Here is a 19,386-nt window from a genome sequence, read left to right on the forward strand (position 1 = left end):
AAATCATTTTAACACCACTAATTTATTTTTTCTCCCGGAGGTTGTATAGCTATTTTATTGTGAAAACCTGGAACCGGAAACAGTGCTCTTGTCCTGGCTAGCGGAAACAGCAGGCTGCGCTGATGGCAGGCTGCTGCTACCTGTCAACAACAACCCAGGCTTAGCTGAGACTCAAGTCTGCTGGGCCCTTCATCTGCTTCTCTCAGGTATAGTCACCTTAGCGTCAGTCTGTCACTGAAGAGAGAGAGACATCCTCGACTGAAACCATCTGAAGCAGCTGTAGGAGCCGGCTGCTGTTAGCACCACTACCGCCAGTCAACACACGGCTAGCTACCTAAAGCCTCCTCGGTGCTCAGCACGGAGGCGAACTAAAGTTACCCCAGGAGGTGGAAACTCTCCCTCTCTCTCACGTATTCACTAAATGACATACACATTATAGACAATACTACATGTTTAGTTACCTTTCAAACGGCTGGTGTTTCAGGTTGTCTTGACAACACATCTGCTGGCTAGCCTGCTAACCTGACACATAAAGCTACTAAGCTACAGCTGTACTGGCCTCTGACAACTTTATGCTCCTGTCTGATCTACTCAACACCTTTCTGTTTCCTTTTATCAAACCCCAACTGTCTAGTAAACTAACTTCTTTTCCTGACAAAAGGATATTGTCACAGATTAGCCAGGGAGGTTTAGTGAGACTTAATTTAGCTTAAGTTAAAGGATGGGCTGAGCTACACGATGGTTTATAGAAATAGCTAAGCTAACCAAGTCACTGGGTAACATGCATTTTAGTGCAGTTTGATGATCTTAAATGTGTGCACAGTTTAGTTAAAATGCATACTATTCACCTGAAATGTTTAGCCTTGCTTTTATTGTGGAGATCAAAAAGTTATCAAAGGTTATATCTTTGATTTGGCATCACTAAAAACATGCTATTATAATGTCTCTAGATACCTAAACCAGTCACCCTTTTGTTTTAGTGAGATAGCCTCATCAACTCACAGTTACTTCATGTTGCAGATAGCAGGGAGCACAACTTTATGCTACTGTCTGATATACTCAACATCTTTCTGTTACATTTTAACAAATCCCAACTGTCTAGTTAACTAACTTCATGTCCTGACAACAGGATATTGTCAAAGATTAGCAAAGGGAGGTTTAGTGAGACTTAATTTTGCTAAATTAAGGATGGGATTTTTTTCTATTATGGAAGCTACACGGTGGTTTATAGAAATAGCTAAGCTAACCAAGTCTCTGGGTAACATGCATTTTAGTGCAGCTTGTATGTCTGAACACATAAAAATGATCTTAAATGTGTACAGTTAAAATTCATACTGTAAGGCAAATTCACCTGAAATGTTTAGCTTTGCTTTTATTATGGAGATCAACAAGTTATCAAAGGCAAGGCAGCTTTATTTGTATAGCACATTTCAGCAGCAGGGCAATTCAAAGTGCTTTACATACACATTGCGACAAAGTGCAAAAGAACATTAAGACATAATTAAAACAGTTATAAAAACATTAAAGATTAGAAAATAAAAACAAGCTCAAAATAAAAGCTAGGATCGAAGCTAAAATAGAATATAACACACAAGAGTAAAAGCTCTAGTGCAGTATAAGGTCATTATCTGGTTTAATAAAAGGCAGCAGCTGATTTAAAAGAGCTCAGAGTTGGAGCGGTCCTGCAGGTTTCTGGGAGCTTGTTCCAAATATTTGGTGCATACAAACTGAACACTGCTTCTGCATGTTTAGTTCTGACTCAAAGGTTATATCTTTGATTTGGCATCACTTAAAAACATGCTATTATAATGTCTCTAGATGCCTAAACCAGTCATACATACCCCTTTGTTTCAGTTAGATATCCTCATCAGCCCATACTTGCTATTGTGTGTAAAGCCAGGCTCTATTTCCACTGACTGTACTGTAGCAACCTAATAGCCTAATCACCCTGTTAAGCAGGTTACCTGCACAGAGTGTCCCATGTTTGTTTACATCTGATGTCACTGGTTGCAGTTGTTGCAGGTCCTTTCGGTGTAGCCAAACAAGGCTGCAGTGTTATGGATGAACCATGAAGGCCCAATTACAAGTCACAGGTCAGTTATCAGATATCTAATCAACAAAAATTTGACAAATTGATGAAGTTGTAGTGTTCAGTGTTGTTTGATTTTGGCTATAGGAAGCTTCAGCCTATGGGTCGTTCACTTCCTGTAGTGAAAAATCAAATCTAGTGAAAGTTATATTACCTTCAATTTCACTATGGTGTTTTCTCCTATCTAGTGCTTTCAGCCAAGCTGAAGGAAAACAAAAAGAACTGGTTTGGTCCCAGCCCGTATGTTGAGGTAACCGTGGACGGCCAGTCAAAGAGGACTGAGAAGTGCAACAACACACACAGTCCCAAATGGAAGCAGGCTGTCACAGTGTGAGTAATCAGTTTAACAAATAGCTGGTTATTTAATGGAGGATGTTCGAGTTGGTAATATAAATGTTATTCATTTGAAACTAAATTTAGTCTACATACTGTACAACACTGTGGGTGTTATTAACATCTATATTTTAGTTGCATGTTGTAAGTGTATAGTCTACGTTTGATGTCTATATTGTTTCTGGTGTAAGGTTACTGAGCTGGGAATTGTGTCAATAAGGGTGAACTAAATACTTGGAGGGTATATTCTGAATGGATATCTGATGTATCTGAATGAGTTCACAAAGTCCATGTGCCCAACACCTACTGCTGTACATGGTTGCTGTGCCAACTAAAAACTAATAACCCACCTCAAGGGCATTTTATTAGTAAAGCTCTGCAGCATAAATAGTTAGAACACAGTATCTCCAAATCATAGATTGCATCAAATCTTAAAATGTGTCTATTTATACCACCCTAAATCCCAGAGGTGGTTTCTTGCTTTTTGGTCTTACCAAACCCTGTAGAGATGTCAAACATAGAAAAGCAATCAAACCTCACATTGAGGTGTTTACCAGCCTTTGTTAGGATATATATCTGAAATAAAACAGATGTGTTAAGAAGCCATAGCCTTATACAGTGGACCTCCCCCCAACTTAAGAAAAAAAATTGAATACCAAAATTGACATTGATTCACTTCTTCACAGCTATTCATAGTCAGCTATGAATCATTTCAGCATTAGTGCAAGTCATCCTTCATCTTTTACTCTGGTGTTGACTTGTTTCTCGTCATTTCCTCACTTATCTACAGAATTGTAACTCCAGTCAGCAAGCTGATCTTTCGCGTTTGGAGCCACCAGACACTAAAAGCAGACATCCTGTTGGGAATGGCCAACCTAGAGATCAGTGAGACCCTTAAGGCTAACGACCTGAAACGTGAGTTCGCACTACTTTCTTTCCCCTAAGTGGTAATCTTGTGTTTTCTTTGGCCCAATCTCAATGTCTGCACTCACCGACTCACAGACTTTGAGACGCACTTTTTGCACACTTTCCATAAATCCACATTTCTGCGGACTTTGCCTGAGGGAATTACCCACAATTCATAGCTTTTGACGTTGAACAGGGGACGCCCAGTGGGGTTAAAGAGAAAAAGGTAAACAAAGAGGACAGCACATGGGTGTTCAGCCTGGTATATGAAATTTACACAGAAACATTAACATTAAGGATTTAAGATGGTAAATAAAAAACACATGAAATCACTGTAGTGCAGGCATTAGACTATATTACACACCAGGTTTACTATTTATTTTAATTTTGCTTAATGATGCTGTTTTGACAAAAACGAGTAAATTGATTATTTGACTATTACCTTTCCTCTCCTAAGGCAAGAGCCTGGTAAACATTCAAATCAGGCAGTAAAAAAGTCAAATAAAAACCCACAATTGATGTCCTCAAGGTGACGTGATATGCAAAGTGCTGTCCCATTCATATTTATACCATTTCCCTTGCAGTCTCTCACACTCAACCATTTACCAGGTGACGTCAGTTAAGTCCCTGAGGGTTCAGGGCTTAAGGCCTTAGGTGGGACATTTCGATTGGGCCTTAAAATCAAACAAACAACTTTGTGCTATAAATGTTGTTATAGTACAAGGTTATTTTGTAGAGTTTTGCTCATTTATACTGTTATACTATACTGGAAATATGTGTTGTCCAAGGAGCCGAGTATGGAGCTACAAAAAGAGCAATTTAATGTCTAATTGGAGCTTATATTTCTAGGTTGATTCCCACAGAATATTATGATATATTCAGGACAAAGTTCCCACCACATGGCTTCCATATTTCAGGATAATAAAATGCGGTATCCCTTGTAATCTCACTTTCAGTATTCATTATGTCTGTGTCTATGTCTATCAGCAGCATATAATATTTGGCAGAGTCTGCACACACTGTAGACACTGCACACTTTGTGTAAGAGTGCATATCTGCCTGTGTTTGTTATGAGAACGTTTTATTGGGCTTTGATAAGCTTAACAACCCTCATGCACACAGCACTCTCACTAGTTTCCCTTTTCCCTGTGATACAGGCCTGACCTAAGCTTGTGACCGCCTGCTTGCTTTGAGTGTGTTTACAGCCTAATACAGCGGCATGCGCACAGCATGTGACTTAAAAGTATGGTCCATATTCTTTATAGCTGCTTGCTTTTCATTTGCCAATAGTTATACATGATTCTAAAACCCTTGCTAGTAGCCCCTTGAGGCCATGCAGCGTGTTGTGACTAAAGTGGTTTGAGCTGACAGAGTGACTGCCATCTTTAGAGCCCCGTCCTCTCACCAGCAGGGCTGGAAACGGTAACCAAATACCAGTGAGGGGGGCCCTCCTAAGGAAAATGTCTCTTAATTTTAATCTCAGATTTTTCATTGGGAAAAAGTACATAGATTCAGTGGTAACTACTACTGCCTCAATGCATCTTTATTACCGTCTGTTTTCATTTGGTTGTGATGAGGTGTGATGTCAGTCTTGCAAATTTATCAGCACCTGTTTAACACTATATTCTGTGCCCCCCCCCCCCCCCCCCCCCCCCCCGCAGTATGTGAAGTGGTGCAGACACTGCAGCTGTGCTCTGACAGAGACCCTCGGGATGTTATAGGTGACCTGTCAGTCTGTCTGGATGGCATGCAGGTAGACCCAGAGACCTTCGCCACAGCAGAGAGGGAACATGGTAAGGAGCCACACACAGGAAGAAATCCACTATACGAGGCTGACCACAGGAACAAATTGATATCTATACATAGATGGGCAGAATGTTTATAATTTAGTTCTTATTAACAGATTCTCCCTTCCTTTCTCTTCGTAGTTTGTCCGTCATCAGTGTGAATTAGGAAGGGCGTCAATTTATTTTTTATATATTTATAATATATTATATATTTTGGCTCCTGATCAGATGTTTGTAGAAAAGCTAACTGATACATTGGCCAACTTAGCTTGTCACAAATATATAGAGATCAGCGTACTGTATATGTGAGCTGTTGGCTAACAAGACACTGTAGTGCAGAAATACCAAAAATATTTTTTAGGTAATTGGACTTTACATACGTAACTTTATTTTTCAATTGTAAAAGGTCCCTCTTCATACATGTATTGGTCACAATTCATAAATAACCAACTGTTGCAGTAAAATAGAGCTGGGCGATATGGCCAAAATCTTCTATTACAATAAAGTTCATTTCATATCTCCATAACGATATATATATGACGATATAGCATGTTTTGTCTATATGAAATAACCACATGGTAAAGCCTATTTTTGTATACTCCTGTGTGAAATGCTTGACAAATGAAAAGTGCTGAGTATTTTCTCATTTAATTAAGCACTTTAGTGCAAAATGAATAAAAAATGTGCTTGTTATTATCAATTTAGACAATGTAATCGTGCATCGCGATATCTCGATATGATTCCACTGAAAGACGATAAATTATCATATTGAAGTATCGCCCAGCCCTACATTAAAATCCCAAGTTTTTTTTATCTAAATGTCACTTGTCGTCTTGTTCTCTGTTTTTCCCAGCCACTCTTCCAAACGGAAACGCAAAACAAAATGGAGACAACGGCAACAGGTTCAGTAAACTTTTATTTATAGGCCTATACATGCTTTTTTTTGGTGCAAATCTAAGGTTAGGAATTTGGTCAAAGAAAAGCATATCTCTTATGAAGTATACTTTAAGAATAACTCAAGAAAATATGTTGATCCCCAGGTCAAGCAGAGACACATCTCCCTCCAGTGACTCAGAGGAGTGGGTTATCGTACCTAATGGTCACGCCGTCAATGGTCAGGGTTCTCCTTCCCTATCTCCAGGGGGCTCAAACGCCTCGCGTCCTCCCAGACCAGCCCGCCCTCCTCCTCCTACGCCTCGCCGACCAGCCCCCTCACCAAGTAGGAAAATCACGAGATATTACAATATAACATTAGCTACATTACTCAGCTATTACAATTTGGAATACCAGTCATTTCACATTCTCACATACCGTCAATTTCCTTTCATGTACCGAAATAGTGTGTGCACTGTGTTTAATGACTGCAATCAAAGTAAATACACCTCTTACTTTCTTCTCTACCATCCTCCCACTCCTGTCCCCAGCCTCTTCTAGCAGCTCCTCTCCTAGTGAGCTGAGTGAAGGTCCACCTTCCGATGGCTCCTCTCAGGCGTCTGCTAGTGGGTGTTCAAATCAACAGGATGACTCAGGCGCAGGGGCAGCAGCAGCATCAGCAGCAACAGCAACAACAGCAACAGCAACAGCAACAGCAACAGCAACAGCAACAGCAACAGCAACAGCAGCAGCAGCAGCAGGTTCTCAGACAGCAAGTGGCCCCAAACCAGGGACCTCAGCCTCAGCAGCTTTGGCCACAACAACTCCCAGAATCACACCCATGAGCAACGGCCCCTTACCACCCGGGTAAAAGAGCAAGTCTTCACTGTAGCCACTGTTAACATTATGTGTGTTGTTATTGTATTACGTAGCAAAGTTTGAGATATTTTAAAGAATTATAGTGTTTCAGTGATATAATCAATCAGTTTGCTCTGCAGTTGACCCCCATCTGAATCCTGTTTCCTGTGCTTTGTCTTTGCTCACTTGTTTTTGTATCTTCTCTGCAGGTGGGAGCAAAGGGCGGACCAGAATGGACGGGTGTACTTTGTGGATCACATTGAGAAAAGGACAACCTGGGAAAGGCCTGATCCTCTGCCTTCAGGGTACTAACACACTTGATTCATCTTTTATACTATGAATACTGTAGTGGCCATTTGTCAGAAAAATCCAAATCAAATGGCCACTGATGCACCATGGGTAAGTGTTATACACAGGCAAAGGAGTCCATTGTCTATGCAAAGTCTCTGTGCCTCTTATGATTTATTTGCCTCTCGGTCTGTGTGTACCACATACCCATGGTGATTAATTTGGATTTTTCTGACAAATGGCCACTACATAAAGTAAAACCCCATAGGCCCACCCAGGTGCATGCTGGTCTTATACCTGCCTGCCTACATATATAACCACATATGCCCACAGTGTTAGCCACTTGGCAAACAAAACAAAACAAAATACTAATTATGCAACAAAAAAAAAAGGAAATTATTAAAAATCGAATCTAAACAAAGCAAACATCTAGAATAATCAATCAAACAATACTACTACTTATTATTAATAGAACAACAACTAACAACAAATAAATAGCTCCTACAAATACTAACATGGTTCTTGCTCCGCTCTGTTGGGCTGTGCAGCCGCAAACCATAAAAATGATCTCTGATTAGTACAGATGTATATTATATATATATATATATATTTATTTTGTTTGTACAATTTAAAGGCTGCAAATTAATCATTCCCTTCAATATTTTATAACCACTTTTACCGTTACTGTAGAGCTGCATTCTTTTTTTGTTCCCATTATGTTTTTAGATTTAATGTCAGTGATGTAGTTAAAACAAAGTGTGTCTTGTAATCATATGGATGTCATGTGGAGCCCTTGGGCACATCTGCCACTTTGCTGACATTGTCAACTCAGCACTGCTTTCTTTTTTACTTTCCCTTTCCTGTAGGTGGGAGCGCAGGGTGGACCCGATGGGTAGGGTGTACTACGTCGACCACATAACCCGGACTACCACGTGGCAACGCCCCACGCAGGAGTCAGTGCGTAATTACGAAGAGTGGCAGCACCAGCGCAGCCAGCTGCAGGGAGCCATGCAGCAGTTTAACCAGAGGTTCATTTACGGGGTGAGAGCAGTCACTGGATTAGTTAATGGATTTGTTACATTCACTGCACGTGAAGCACACTCTGAACATTTAGTGGTTGTGATTTACTTAAAGATCCCATCCTGACATGATTTATGACCCATAAAAAATACCCTGCTTTGGATGATAATTTGTGTCTGGAAGTTCACTTACCTTGTTAAAATGCCTTATAATTACATCTACGCCCATAAGAAAGATCCAGTGTTGATAAATATGCAAATATTGTTAATTTCATGTTCACAAAATGATGTTTGTACATGTTAAACTGAGAGCATTTCAGTGATAAACTCTGCAAATACATCATTCTGCACAGTGAAGCTCAAACATCAAAGTGAAGTAACAATAAGCAGAACACATTATTTCTGGTGTAAAACACTGGAAAGTTTTGGTTCGTAACATTTTTGGCTCGCTATCCAATCATTTATTTTACAGGCTGCGTGTGCATTACAAACACCACACCTATTATAATTATTATTATTATCATTATTATTATTATTATTACAGCATTGCTGCAAATTGTAGTTTTCCTACACGCTCACATGGTAGATCTAATTGGATTTTATTTATTTTTTATTTGATAGGGACGATGCAGTTTAACATCGTTCCAATACAGGGCATGAAACTGCTATCCTGAGAGATTGTAGCTATTTATCATTTTCAATTCGTGTCCCCAGTTGGGCTTTTACATGCACAGTATAGTTAAATTATACAGCTTTCTTTATCATAAGACCACAATACATTACAACTATGGAAATACAATAAATTACACATCACGCAATACACATACCACAACACACCAATACATCGTGGTAATTTATAGTATAATTTGCAAAAAAAATGGATACAGTTCTGGTTTGCTTTTAGCCAGCACTTAACCTTTATTGCAAAGGACTTTATATCTGCAATTAATTTGATTTCAGATGGAACGTTAAAATGTTAACACCCAGTGGGAACAGAGATAAGAAATGCTATGAGATCAATTACACTTGCTTCATGATACATTTAAACTATACTACAGTTCTGTTTGCTTAAACAGGCTGTGACAGAGGCAGTTTTTAAGTTTCTTTTAGACTTTATCAACATGTGTCCCATTCTCTCTCTGGTTCAGCTCCAAGACCAGTTGGCAGCGACAGCCAACAAAGAGTTTGACCCGCTGGGACCTCTGCCACATGGTTGGGGTAAATATCACTGAGCATTTGTTTTAGCTGTAATTACTGAAATGATAGAAAAACACAGGACTGTGATGTTAGTAGAAATGCATGGCAGTGAATCGATACTTAATTATATATATATATATATAAGTAAACATGTTTTTTTTATTTCAGAGAAGAGAACAGACACCAACGGCAGAGTGTATTTTGTTCATCACCCGACTCGGGCGACACAGTGGGAGGATCCCAGGACCCAAGGGTGAGTGTGTGCCTGTGTGTGTTATGTAATGTGTATCCTGATAGTGTCATACAGTTTATTATGCTGACTATAAATAAGGCTGCCGAAACTTAGCTGTAGTTTTGTATTATTGTCTCTAAGAGGCGCTAATGTGTCAGCAACTCGCTCAGCTCCAGTATTTCTGAAACACAAAACTCAGTGCTAACTGTGACATTAGGAGTGAAGTATGGAGAATGGAGGGACACATATGTGGTCCTTTTTTTTAGGTTTAGGAATAAATTGAATTATTACCATCTTAAAATAGGAAATGACTTTTATCTGCTGCATGACGTAGTAGAGCTACAGAGCTGTCATAACCTGTAACAAGTTAACAGCAGGTGGATCATGACAGGACAAACACATGCAAACAATCCTGGAGGTGTGGATATATAGAATGCAGAAAGTTTAACATAACTTAAAAAAAAAATTAAATATATTGATTGGATTCAAACATGATTGTTTTGTAGGGGATAATTGTTCTAAATGGTGAATCTTTAATAATCTAATGAGGAAGTTATTTGTCCACAAAGGAAAGAGCATCTAACTAAACACTGTTTAGTGTCACTAGTTAAAGACTGTGAAGCAGTATGGAGGACGCTCTGCTTTTTATATATTAAGGACATGTGCATTTGTTTTTTTGTTTATATTTATATATTGAGTATGGCATACTTCTGTGTTCTGTTTTCTAAAGAAGAAATAGACTTTCATTGAGTAAAATTATAATATTTCCAAGTTCTTGAATTATTTTAATAAAATATATTTAATATTAATGTCAATCTGAAGAGATATATCTAAATAGCATGAAGAAAACGTCAATGTTTAGAAATTCTGCTTCATGACAATCATTTAATATTTTGAGGAATGCACAAACGTAGCATCTATTGTACTGTTTTTATGTGGTTATAAATAATGTATGCTCCGGTTTTTGGTTATCAGTGCATATTTTCTTTTGTAATTTGATTTCCCCAATTTCACCTGCAATGTAAATGTTGTGTGTACCTATTTATCTTTTTAACATTTGATGTATTTGACTTCTATATTCATGTGTATTTGTTCAGGCTGCTGAATGACAAGCCCCTGCCGGAGGGTTGGGAGATGAGGTTCACTGTGGACGGTATTCCCTACTTTGTAGACCACAACAGGCGAACCACAACCTACATTGACCCTCGCACGGGGAAATCCTCACTGTAAGCTCTTGTTTTAAATTTTGACGTTAACGCGCTCGAGTTGAAAACCTGTCCAGGAGCTTTAGCCTGAAGATTCAGATTAATTTCATTGCGACGGACAATAATTGTCCCTAAAAGCAACGCCTTTCATATTACATACACAGAGTAATTAGATTTAATGTTGATATAAAAATAGGTTTACATACATTTAAATCAGTGATATCACATCAGATGATCATCACACCGTCATCAATTTGTCAAGTCATGGATGTGAATGAACAGTGACACACACACAACATGTGCACACATGAACTAAATGTTCTTGGTTAATGAACATTGAAAATGTTTCTTTTGCTCTTTTTCCACAGTGAGAACGGGCCCCAGATAACCTATGTCAGGGACTTCAAAGCCAAAGTGCAATACTTCAGGTTCTGGTGTCAGGTATGTGCTGCACGACAGGTGCTTTGTTATCTCCCATGATTGTCGTATCTCTCTTTATCTTCATGCTGCTCCTTTGTGAGCACTCGTGCGAGGATAAAAGTTAATGTTCACTGATGTTAAAGAATTCAAATTGTCTAAAATGAAAGCATTTGTTTAGTTCTTGTTGTTGTTTTTTTACCTCTCAGCAATTGTCGATGCCCCAGCACATTAAGATTAACGTCTCCCGGAAAACCTTGTTTGAGGATTCATTTCAACAGGTAGTCATTTTAATATACTGTTCTTCAGTTCTCTGTTTAACAGTATTGTCCTGTTAATGTTTGAGGTGTTTGTAATTCCTTGTCTGTATTCAAAGATCATGAGCTTTCACCCGCAAGATCTGAGGCGGAGACTGTGGATCATTTTCCCTGGAGAGGAAGGCTTGGATTACGGAGGTGTGGCCAGGTACTGTCATCTGAATTCTTGTTTTTACAATCTGTGTGACTCCTGAGGCATGTTTTGTTCTCATTTTTATGGCTTTTTTGACGCCACCCTTACCTCATAAAACCTGTTCTAATGTACAATACATCTCATTTTAGTACTGATGTACAAGATTTTGCACACCACCTCAACCAGTTTGACCACTTCCACTTATGTGTTTTATTTGTCCTCGGTGGTTTTCATTTTCAGGGAATGGTTCTTCCTGCTGTCTCACGAAGTACTGAACCCCATGTACTGTTTGTTCGAGTATGCTGGCAAGGACAACTACTGTTTACAGATCAACCCTGCCTCATACATCAACCCTGATCATCTCAAGTACTTCAAGTTCATAGGACGCTTTATCGCCATGGTACATTTGTCTACACAATCACTTAGTATGCCATCAGTATTTGAACTGAATTGTGTTCTGTATTATATCTGGCTGTTGTTTTAAATACATTTGTTCACCCGACTGTCCTGCATTGTTCCCCTCTAGGCCCTGTTCCACGGCAAATTCATCGACACCGGTTTCTCTCTGCCCTTCTACAAGCGTATTCTGAACAAACCTCTGGCTCTCAAAGACCTGGAGTCAATAGATCCAGAGTTTTACAACTCACTCATCTGGATCAAGTAGGTCTGGGGATACGAGAGGTAGCTGATGGACATGTAGAGAATATGGTGATAGTAGGGAGGATTTGCATGAGTGGATGGACAGGATAGCATGTTGATGTCATGTAAACATGCACACTGTAGTGAACCCTAAACTGTTTTCATATTGAAGACACTGAATATATAATGAATGATAATAATGTAAGCACCATATTCTTTACAAATAAGATCAATTTGTTTCCCAGTTACCACAATTCCAACATATTTGGGTTTATACCAATATCATCTGGGCCCCTGTAACACTTGTACTTCTGCCACGTTTATTTTTGCGATTAGTAGAGCTTGTGTTTTAAAGGAAAGGTTATACATTTTGGGAAATGCACGTATTGGCTTTCTTGCCAGGAGTTAGATTAAAAATGGATACCTGGGATATGTGCCAGTCTATTCCTTAGCCTGGACCAGCGCCTAGGTAACAAGCTCCAAGAAATTACTGGTGTCGGGCAGGAAATAGTCTGGCACATAATCCCCCATGTACTGTAAAACGGCGAATAGTCATTTTTATCCTTTTTTTAAACAAGGAGATGTAACATTTTAATGTATTTGGAGGTACTGGTAGATGTTTTTGTTACTGTTAATAATGATAATGACTCTCTGGCCTGCAGGGATAATAACATAGAGGAGTGTGGACTGGAGATGTTTTTCTCCGTTGACAAGGAGATCCTGGGGGAGGTCACCACCCACGAGCTGAAAGCAGACGGAGGGAACGTCCAAGTAACGGAGGAAAACAAGGAGGAATACATCAGGTACAGATGCCTCCGCTGCTTCTCATCCACCGTCTTTCTTCAACTATCGCATTTACATTCCCTTTTCTATCGATCTATAGATGGCAGGGCAGCACAATTAATCTAAATTTTATCGAAATTGCAATATGGCCTATTGCAATTTTCAAATGCAGTATTTGTTAAAATTGCAATATTTGTTAGAGGCGAAATGTGTGTTAAAATACCATTTTAAAATAAATATTGTCGTGCTGCATAGATGTCCGGGCCTACACATCATATTCTACAGACTTAAAAACATCTTTGTTTGGTACAGATCCCTGCAAAAAATCAAACCATAACCATTTTAATATGATTGTTAATGAGAATAATGATGTAAAAATTATCGCCAATCATATCGCAATTGCAATATCAGTCAAAAATAATCGCAGTTCGATATTTTTTCAAAATCGTACAGCCCAAATAGATAGATATAGATATAGATATGGATAGATAGAGATAGATAGTGATAGATGTCTGTCTATACATCTATCAATATATCCATATATTATTTTATATCTATAATACGTTACATACAACACTGATAGCTTTATCCAGGCCGACCTGCAACAGTATAACACATTGATATTTACTACAGTGAAACTCTGACAATGTATTCCCATTCATAATGTGTAATGGAGAGGTAATGGTCATTAATAAACTAAGTGCTTTGTATAAACACATCAGTAGAATGACAGCATTTAAAGGAGAGTAAATGTACATTACTACTTCAAATTTGAAAGGAGGTATTACACTTTTTATTTGATCACAACACTTAGAATAGTTATCTTTCTCATTTTTAAGCAACAGTGAATCTTAATTTCTTCATTATGTTTGATTTTGTTATGTTTATCATATTTCTGTACGCAGGTTGGTGGCCGAGTGGAGGCTGTCCAGAGGTGTGGAGGAGCAGACTCAAGCATTCTTTGAGGGCTTCAATGAAGTTTTGCCCCAGCAGTACCTTCAATACTTTGATGCTAAGGAATTAGAGGTAATGAAAGAAACTAGGTGTATTCTCTACAACGTTTACCAAAGCAGGAAAGTTTGATATTTGGTTATTGGTCCTTCAAAAAGTTTTTGATTCTGTTGGACCTCACAATAAAGATCTTGCTTTCCTTTTTGCCTGTAGGTGATGCTGTGCGGGATGCAGGAGATCGACCTGGTGGACTGGCAGAGAAGCACAATCTACAGGCATTACGCCCGGAGCAGCAAACAGATCCTCTGGTTCTGGCAGGTTGGTACATACAGCAGCACACTCAGACGGTACTGTTCAGTCAAACTGAAAGATCAAAACACCATTTCTCATTCTTCCCTTTCTCACTTTGCTCTACTTTGACTACAGTAGCTTAATACTGCACAATGGTACTGCAGTTTGATGTTGTTTCAAGATTACATTTTCCTTGAACTCATAACTGAAACCTTTTTGGGATTGGATCACTTTTTGCTGTCACTTCAGAGACTGTGAGTCTTCACTGGGTCCAAAGAATTAATAAAGCAAAGGAAAAACATGGGAATTTAGGAGAATTATATATGATTTAAAAAAACAAACAGTTTGTCATAGTGGATTTGCTAAGTGTTGTTAACACAGAATGATGTGTTGACAGTTTGTGAAGGAGATGGACAACGAGAAGAGGATGAGGCTGCTGCAGTTTGTCACAGGAACCTGTCGCCTTCCTGTGGGCGGCTTCGCTGACCTGATGGGTACGCAAAATAGACACATATATACACACACACTGTATATCACATCAGAATTGACTTCTTGATTTTAATTGTCTTTATGCTTGTTATTGATCAATACAGGAAGCAACGGCGCTCAAAAGTTCTGCATCGAGAAAGTGGGCAAAGAGAACTGGCTTCCACGAAGCCACACATGGTAAGTGGCCGGTCATTCTGCATTCATAGAATTCCTCAGATTTCAGGCGTGTGACCAGATATCCAAACTGTTGCAGGATTAAACCTTTACAACCAAACCCTCTTAGTCAATTCTGATTCATCCAGTCACCAGCCTTCCTTTATTGTTTGACATTTGATAGCATTTGAAAGTGTATATAATACTGTGTGGGAATGCATTGTTGTTGAACATTGAGTAATACAGTTTACAGTGTTTATTTAGCAGATGCTCTTATGCTGCGTCATTTGAAATAAGTTCAGCAGTGAAATATTTCCTCACCACTGAAGTCAGAATTTCATGAATAACACTCATATTTCTCTTTTTCTCCGTGTAGCTTTAATCGCCTGGACCTCCCTCCTTACAAGAGCTACGAGCAGCTGAAGGAGAAGCTCATGTTCGCCATAGAGGAGACAGAAGGGTTTGGGCAGGAGTAATGCAACAAGCGCAGGAGCTGTATGATGGGATGGAGGAGCCATATCCATTTCAGACGAGAGAAATGGATTCTCCGATTCTCCTCGCAGCCAGGAGCTGCTTTTAAACTGGTAGATGGACGTACAAATCTTCATTTTCTGTCGCATTATCTTACGCGGTAACAGTTTCTAAGCGGCTTTCGTCACAAATTCATTTATCCCACACAAGAGGACTTGTGAATCCTCCTCTCCTCCCTCTGTTTCACTTCCCACCTACATGATCAGTTCCACCCTGACTTAGCCCCGGTCGGCCCACTATCAGGCGATGGAGGCAGAAGGGACGCCTTTCTCACCCCGTCATGTCAGCACTCGCCGTACGTTGCGTTGCGCAAGTGCAGTTTCTACACGTACATCTGTGAATCTGTGCAGTTGTAACTTGTTAAGAGCCAGATTGTTGGGTCTATGCACTAGAATTAATCATTTTAGAGGAAAGAACCATATTTGTGCATTTTGACTGAAAATAAAAAGATTCATATCTGAAAGTAACATCAAAGGCACATAATATGGTTTTGGGTCTTTCAGACTCAACTTTTCTGTATTTGAATGGATGGATGATTTTTTTTTTTTGAACAGCTGACTGACTGGACTGACTCCCGTAGCACACACACGCAGTTTCTTTAATAACTTTGATAAATGCTAATTGTAACGCTAATTTCTCTTATTTTGACAGGTTGATTTCTTTAACTTTATAACGTTGAGTTGAAACTTTGAACTAGTTTGCACATAGTTATGAGAGCAGGAAGACGGTTGTGATTGTTCTTAAGAGAGGTTGTATTTTTATGTGCAATAGTTTTGTAGAAAAAACTATTTTGCCAATAATAGAGCCAAACAGTGATTTGTTTGATCGTTTTATAACACTTTGGTAAGTTTCAGCCTTTACTGTTGATTTAAATTCTCAATATGAAATAGAGAACATTTGCATATTTGCAAGTGGTGAAACTGGTTTGGTTGTGATTTGATTTGATAACTTTGCCTTCCCCAAATGATCTGTCCTGTATAGAATATCAGCCTGTTTGACCATGAATTGTCATTTCCTTTACCAGTCAGGGAGACTGAAAAGAGTGAAGCCTTTTCTTGGTAATTATGAGCTGCTACTAATGAAGTGGGAGCTTTAGGATGTAAAATGTAATAGAGAACAACGATTTGTTGAATAATTACTTTTTCCCACTGAAAGGTAGCCAATTCTCTGTTAGACGTCCAGAATTAAGTATTATCCTAGATCAATAATGAAGATACTGACTCCTAACTGTCTAATGTGTTAAGTGACTAATGCAGTTTATGTAAATATGCTGACAAAGTAGAAAACGTGTTTAATATCTTAATACATTTAGTTCACCCAAGCAGTGGACCCCTTTGGGTTGCAGGTATAAGTTGATAATTAAGATTTGAATAAATGTGATATAAGTGGCCCTAGTTTTATAGGGTTTTAGGTATTCAGATTTGTACAGTAGTATATTAGTGTATTTCATGTCTTTTCCAAAAAATAGCTCCGCTAATGTCAAACTTAGTTTCTTTTTAGTACTGGGTAGAGTATCACTTTAAGAAAATGACTATGGAATGAATCTACCAAAGGATTTTATTTAATATTTTTTTGTAAAACTTGACTTAACCAAGTGTAATCAGTTCTTAACACCCCCTAAATGATTACACATCTCACATCAGTTGTGTCACTTGTGTCCTTTATAATATTAGTGGGTAACACTGTGAGGTACAGAAAACGTAGCTCCGCTACTTCAATCTTAAAAAACAAATTTTCAATCTGTAAAGTGATATTTTTTAACAACTTGTAACTGTCCAAGCTGTGTAGAGTGTATGCAGGCAGCGTGGTGTAAATTCTGTGGTTTAATTTCAATGTGTATCTCAGATCATTTGAAAACTCTTGACTACAAATTCAGTTTCAGCAAATTCATTTCAAGTTCCCAATAAAATGTAAAAGGATGTTTTGCTCATGAATATGCTGGTATTACATCAAAAAGGCCTCAGCTCTCCCTCACTGAACTGACAGGTGTATTGACCCTCAGTCAACACCAGTTACTGCTCACTTTATACTTTATTGTGTCAGATGTTTCACATTATCTCACATTTTTCCCGTTACTGGCAGTAATACACACACATACACCTACAAAAAAACTCTGTGTGGACCCACTGGTGTGCAGACGAGAGATTATTTGTAAAAAAAACACAAAAAAACACCTTGATTTTAACAAAAAAAAAAAAGGTTTGTGATTAAAATGTTTACTGTTGAATATTTTAACAGATTACAACTAATAATTTAGCACCTTGACACTCCAAACTGGTTGAATTAACCACTTCACTGTTTAATCACTGCTATGTTCCAGATCATGGAGCAGTTAAATGTATAGAAATATGCAAAATAGTGTTTTAGTTGTACTGATTGCATTGTAAATCATGTTGATAGTGTAATCACTGTTTTTTGAAGCTCTAACCTTTTTGATAAGTGGAAGTCGATGGTTGAAAACTATTTATTTGGAGGATGGGTTTCCTGTAACTATGGACTGGATTGATTGAGAGAGAGAAAAAAAAAACAGTAATAAAGTGATTTAAACACTGGGCTCCTTCAGGACACTTGTGACGTGTTGATTATTATCACAGCAACAGTTTTCACCTTTGTTTACAATACCCTACACACAATTCAGTACTTTTGTTAGTGTATTTCTTCTAAATAAAAATAAGGCAACAATTGTTTTTCATATTGTCCTTTTAAAATTTGAAAAATACGTGCACGTCCCCAACATTTTGTTAAAGGAAATGAAAATAGTACTATGCACCTCTTAGTAGCTACAATTTCCTTGAACATCCACAATATTAGAATGCCGCTTACAAATAATCCAACAGTAGTAATAATCTAAGAGTACAATAATCTAACACTCTGAAAGGGGCATACGTGTTTTTACTTTTGATATTGTAAGTATATTATAAAATAATACAATAACATTGTGAATGCATTACTTTAACTTTGTGGTATTAATGGTTATTGTAGTCACTAATGCTTTCTCCTATGAAAAAGAAGAAAGCACAGAGTACTGTTTTGATGTGTTAATGTGTTGCAATGAGCCTGGGTGTGGACTAGCTTTCCTCATCTAATTATGGCCTCTCTGTGGCTCTCATTTTAAAATTCCTACACCTCACTCTCACATTATGTAATATACAAATGACTAATGCGAATACCAAAGTTACTCACCAGGTCTGGTATGTAGCTTTACTGCAGTCACAGAAAATACAGTGACGCAGCAGCACTGGTGGAACTACATTTAACCGAGTACTGTACATGTTCGAGATACTTGTACTTTACTTGAGTATTTCCATTTGATGCAACTTTACTTCTACTCCACTACATCTCAGAGGCAAATATTGTACTTTTTACTCCACTCGCCCATTTGTCTGTGAGCTTAGTTACTTTTCCTTTTATGTGTGAGAAAAATTCATAAAAATTTGATTTTTTTTTAGAGATAAGTGGTTCTCACAGGACAGTGACGCTACAAACATATGATGATCTTATAGAATATTATGCATTGCTGTAGATTAAACTAGCCAACAGTATATAAAGGAGTTGAAATTAGCACAACCTTAAACAGTAGTAATATTCAACATACACATCAATGCAGCAGTGATATTAATCCAAAACCATCAGTAAAACACTGACAGGGAACATTTTACTGCATAATGAGTTATTTTACTCGTCATACTTTAAGTAATTTATATGATCATAGACTTGAACTTAATTTAGGTTTTGAATGCAGGACTTTTACTTGTGGTATTTACAGAGTGGTATACTTTTACTTTTAAAGGTTCTGAATACTTCTTCCACCACTGCAAAGCAGCCTACATTATTCAATACGTTCACACAAAGAATGAAGGAGCGCTTTTAAATAATTAAAAAAGTATACACATTA

General features: G+C 38.2%; 1 protein-coding gene across 1 annotated transcript; it reads left to right on the top strand.

Annotated features, from left to right (window-relative positions):
* The first annotated feature begins 72 nt into the window (after positions 1-72).
* itcha (itchy E3 ubiquitin protein ligase a) lies at positions 73-18,056 on the top strand. Its single transcript, XM_074641517.1, has 24 exons — positions 73-206; positions 2,014-2,093; positions 2,278-2,419; positions 3,213-3,337; positions 4,990-5,121; positions 5,969-6,017; positions 6,156-6,334; positions 6,540-6,855; positions 7,056-7,151; positions 8,001-8,175; positions 9,302-9,371; positions 9,519-9,603; positions 10,680-10,808; positions 11,156-11,228; positions 11,414-11,485; positions 11,581-11,669; positions 11,895-12,054; positions 12,181-12,314; positions 12,956-13,096; positions 13,982-14,102; positions 14,241-14,345; positions 14,716-14,812; positions 14,912-14,984; positions 15,337-18,056. Exons 2-24 carry the CDS (start codon positions 2,069-2,071, stop codon positions 15,434-15,436), a joined length of 2,688 nt encoding a protein of 895 aa, XP_074497618.1. The 5' UTR covers positions 73-206; positions 2,014-2,068; the 3' UTR covers positions 15,437-18,056.
* The last annotated feature ends 1,330 nt before the right edge of the window (positions 18,057-19,386 follow it).

Source organism: Sebastes fasciatus, chromosome 1 (genome assembly GCF_043250625.1).
Source record: "Sebastes fasciatus isolate fSebFas1 chromosome 1, fSebFas1.pri, whole genome shotgun sequence".
In the NCBI taxonomy this organism is placed as follows: domain Eukaryota; kingdom Metazoa; phylum Chordata; class Actinopteri; order Perciformes; family Sebastidae; genus Sebastes; species Sebastes fasciatus.

Excerpts from the sequence above, each read along its gene's own strand:
- itcha (XM_074641517.1), top strand. The coding sequence starts at position 2,069 with ATGAAGGCCCAATTACAAGTCACAG. Across the intron at positions 6,018-6,155 it reads AATGGAGACAACGGCAACAG|GTCAAGCAGAGACACATCTC; the intron begins GTTCAGTAAACT and ends GTTGATCCCCAG. Across the intron at positions 9,604-10,679 it reads GAGGATCCCAGGACCCAAGG|GCTGCTGAATGACAAGCCCC; the intron begins GTGAGTGTGTGC and ends GTATTTGTTCAG.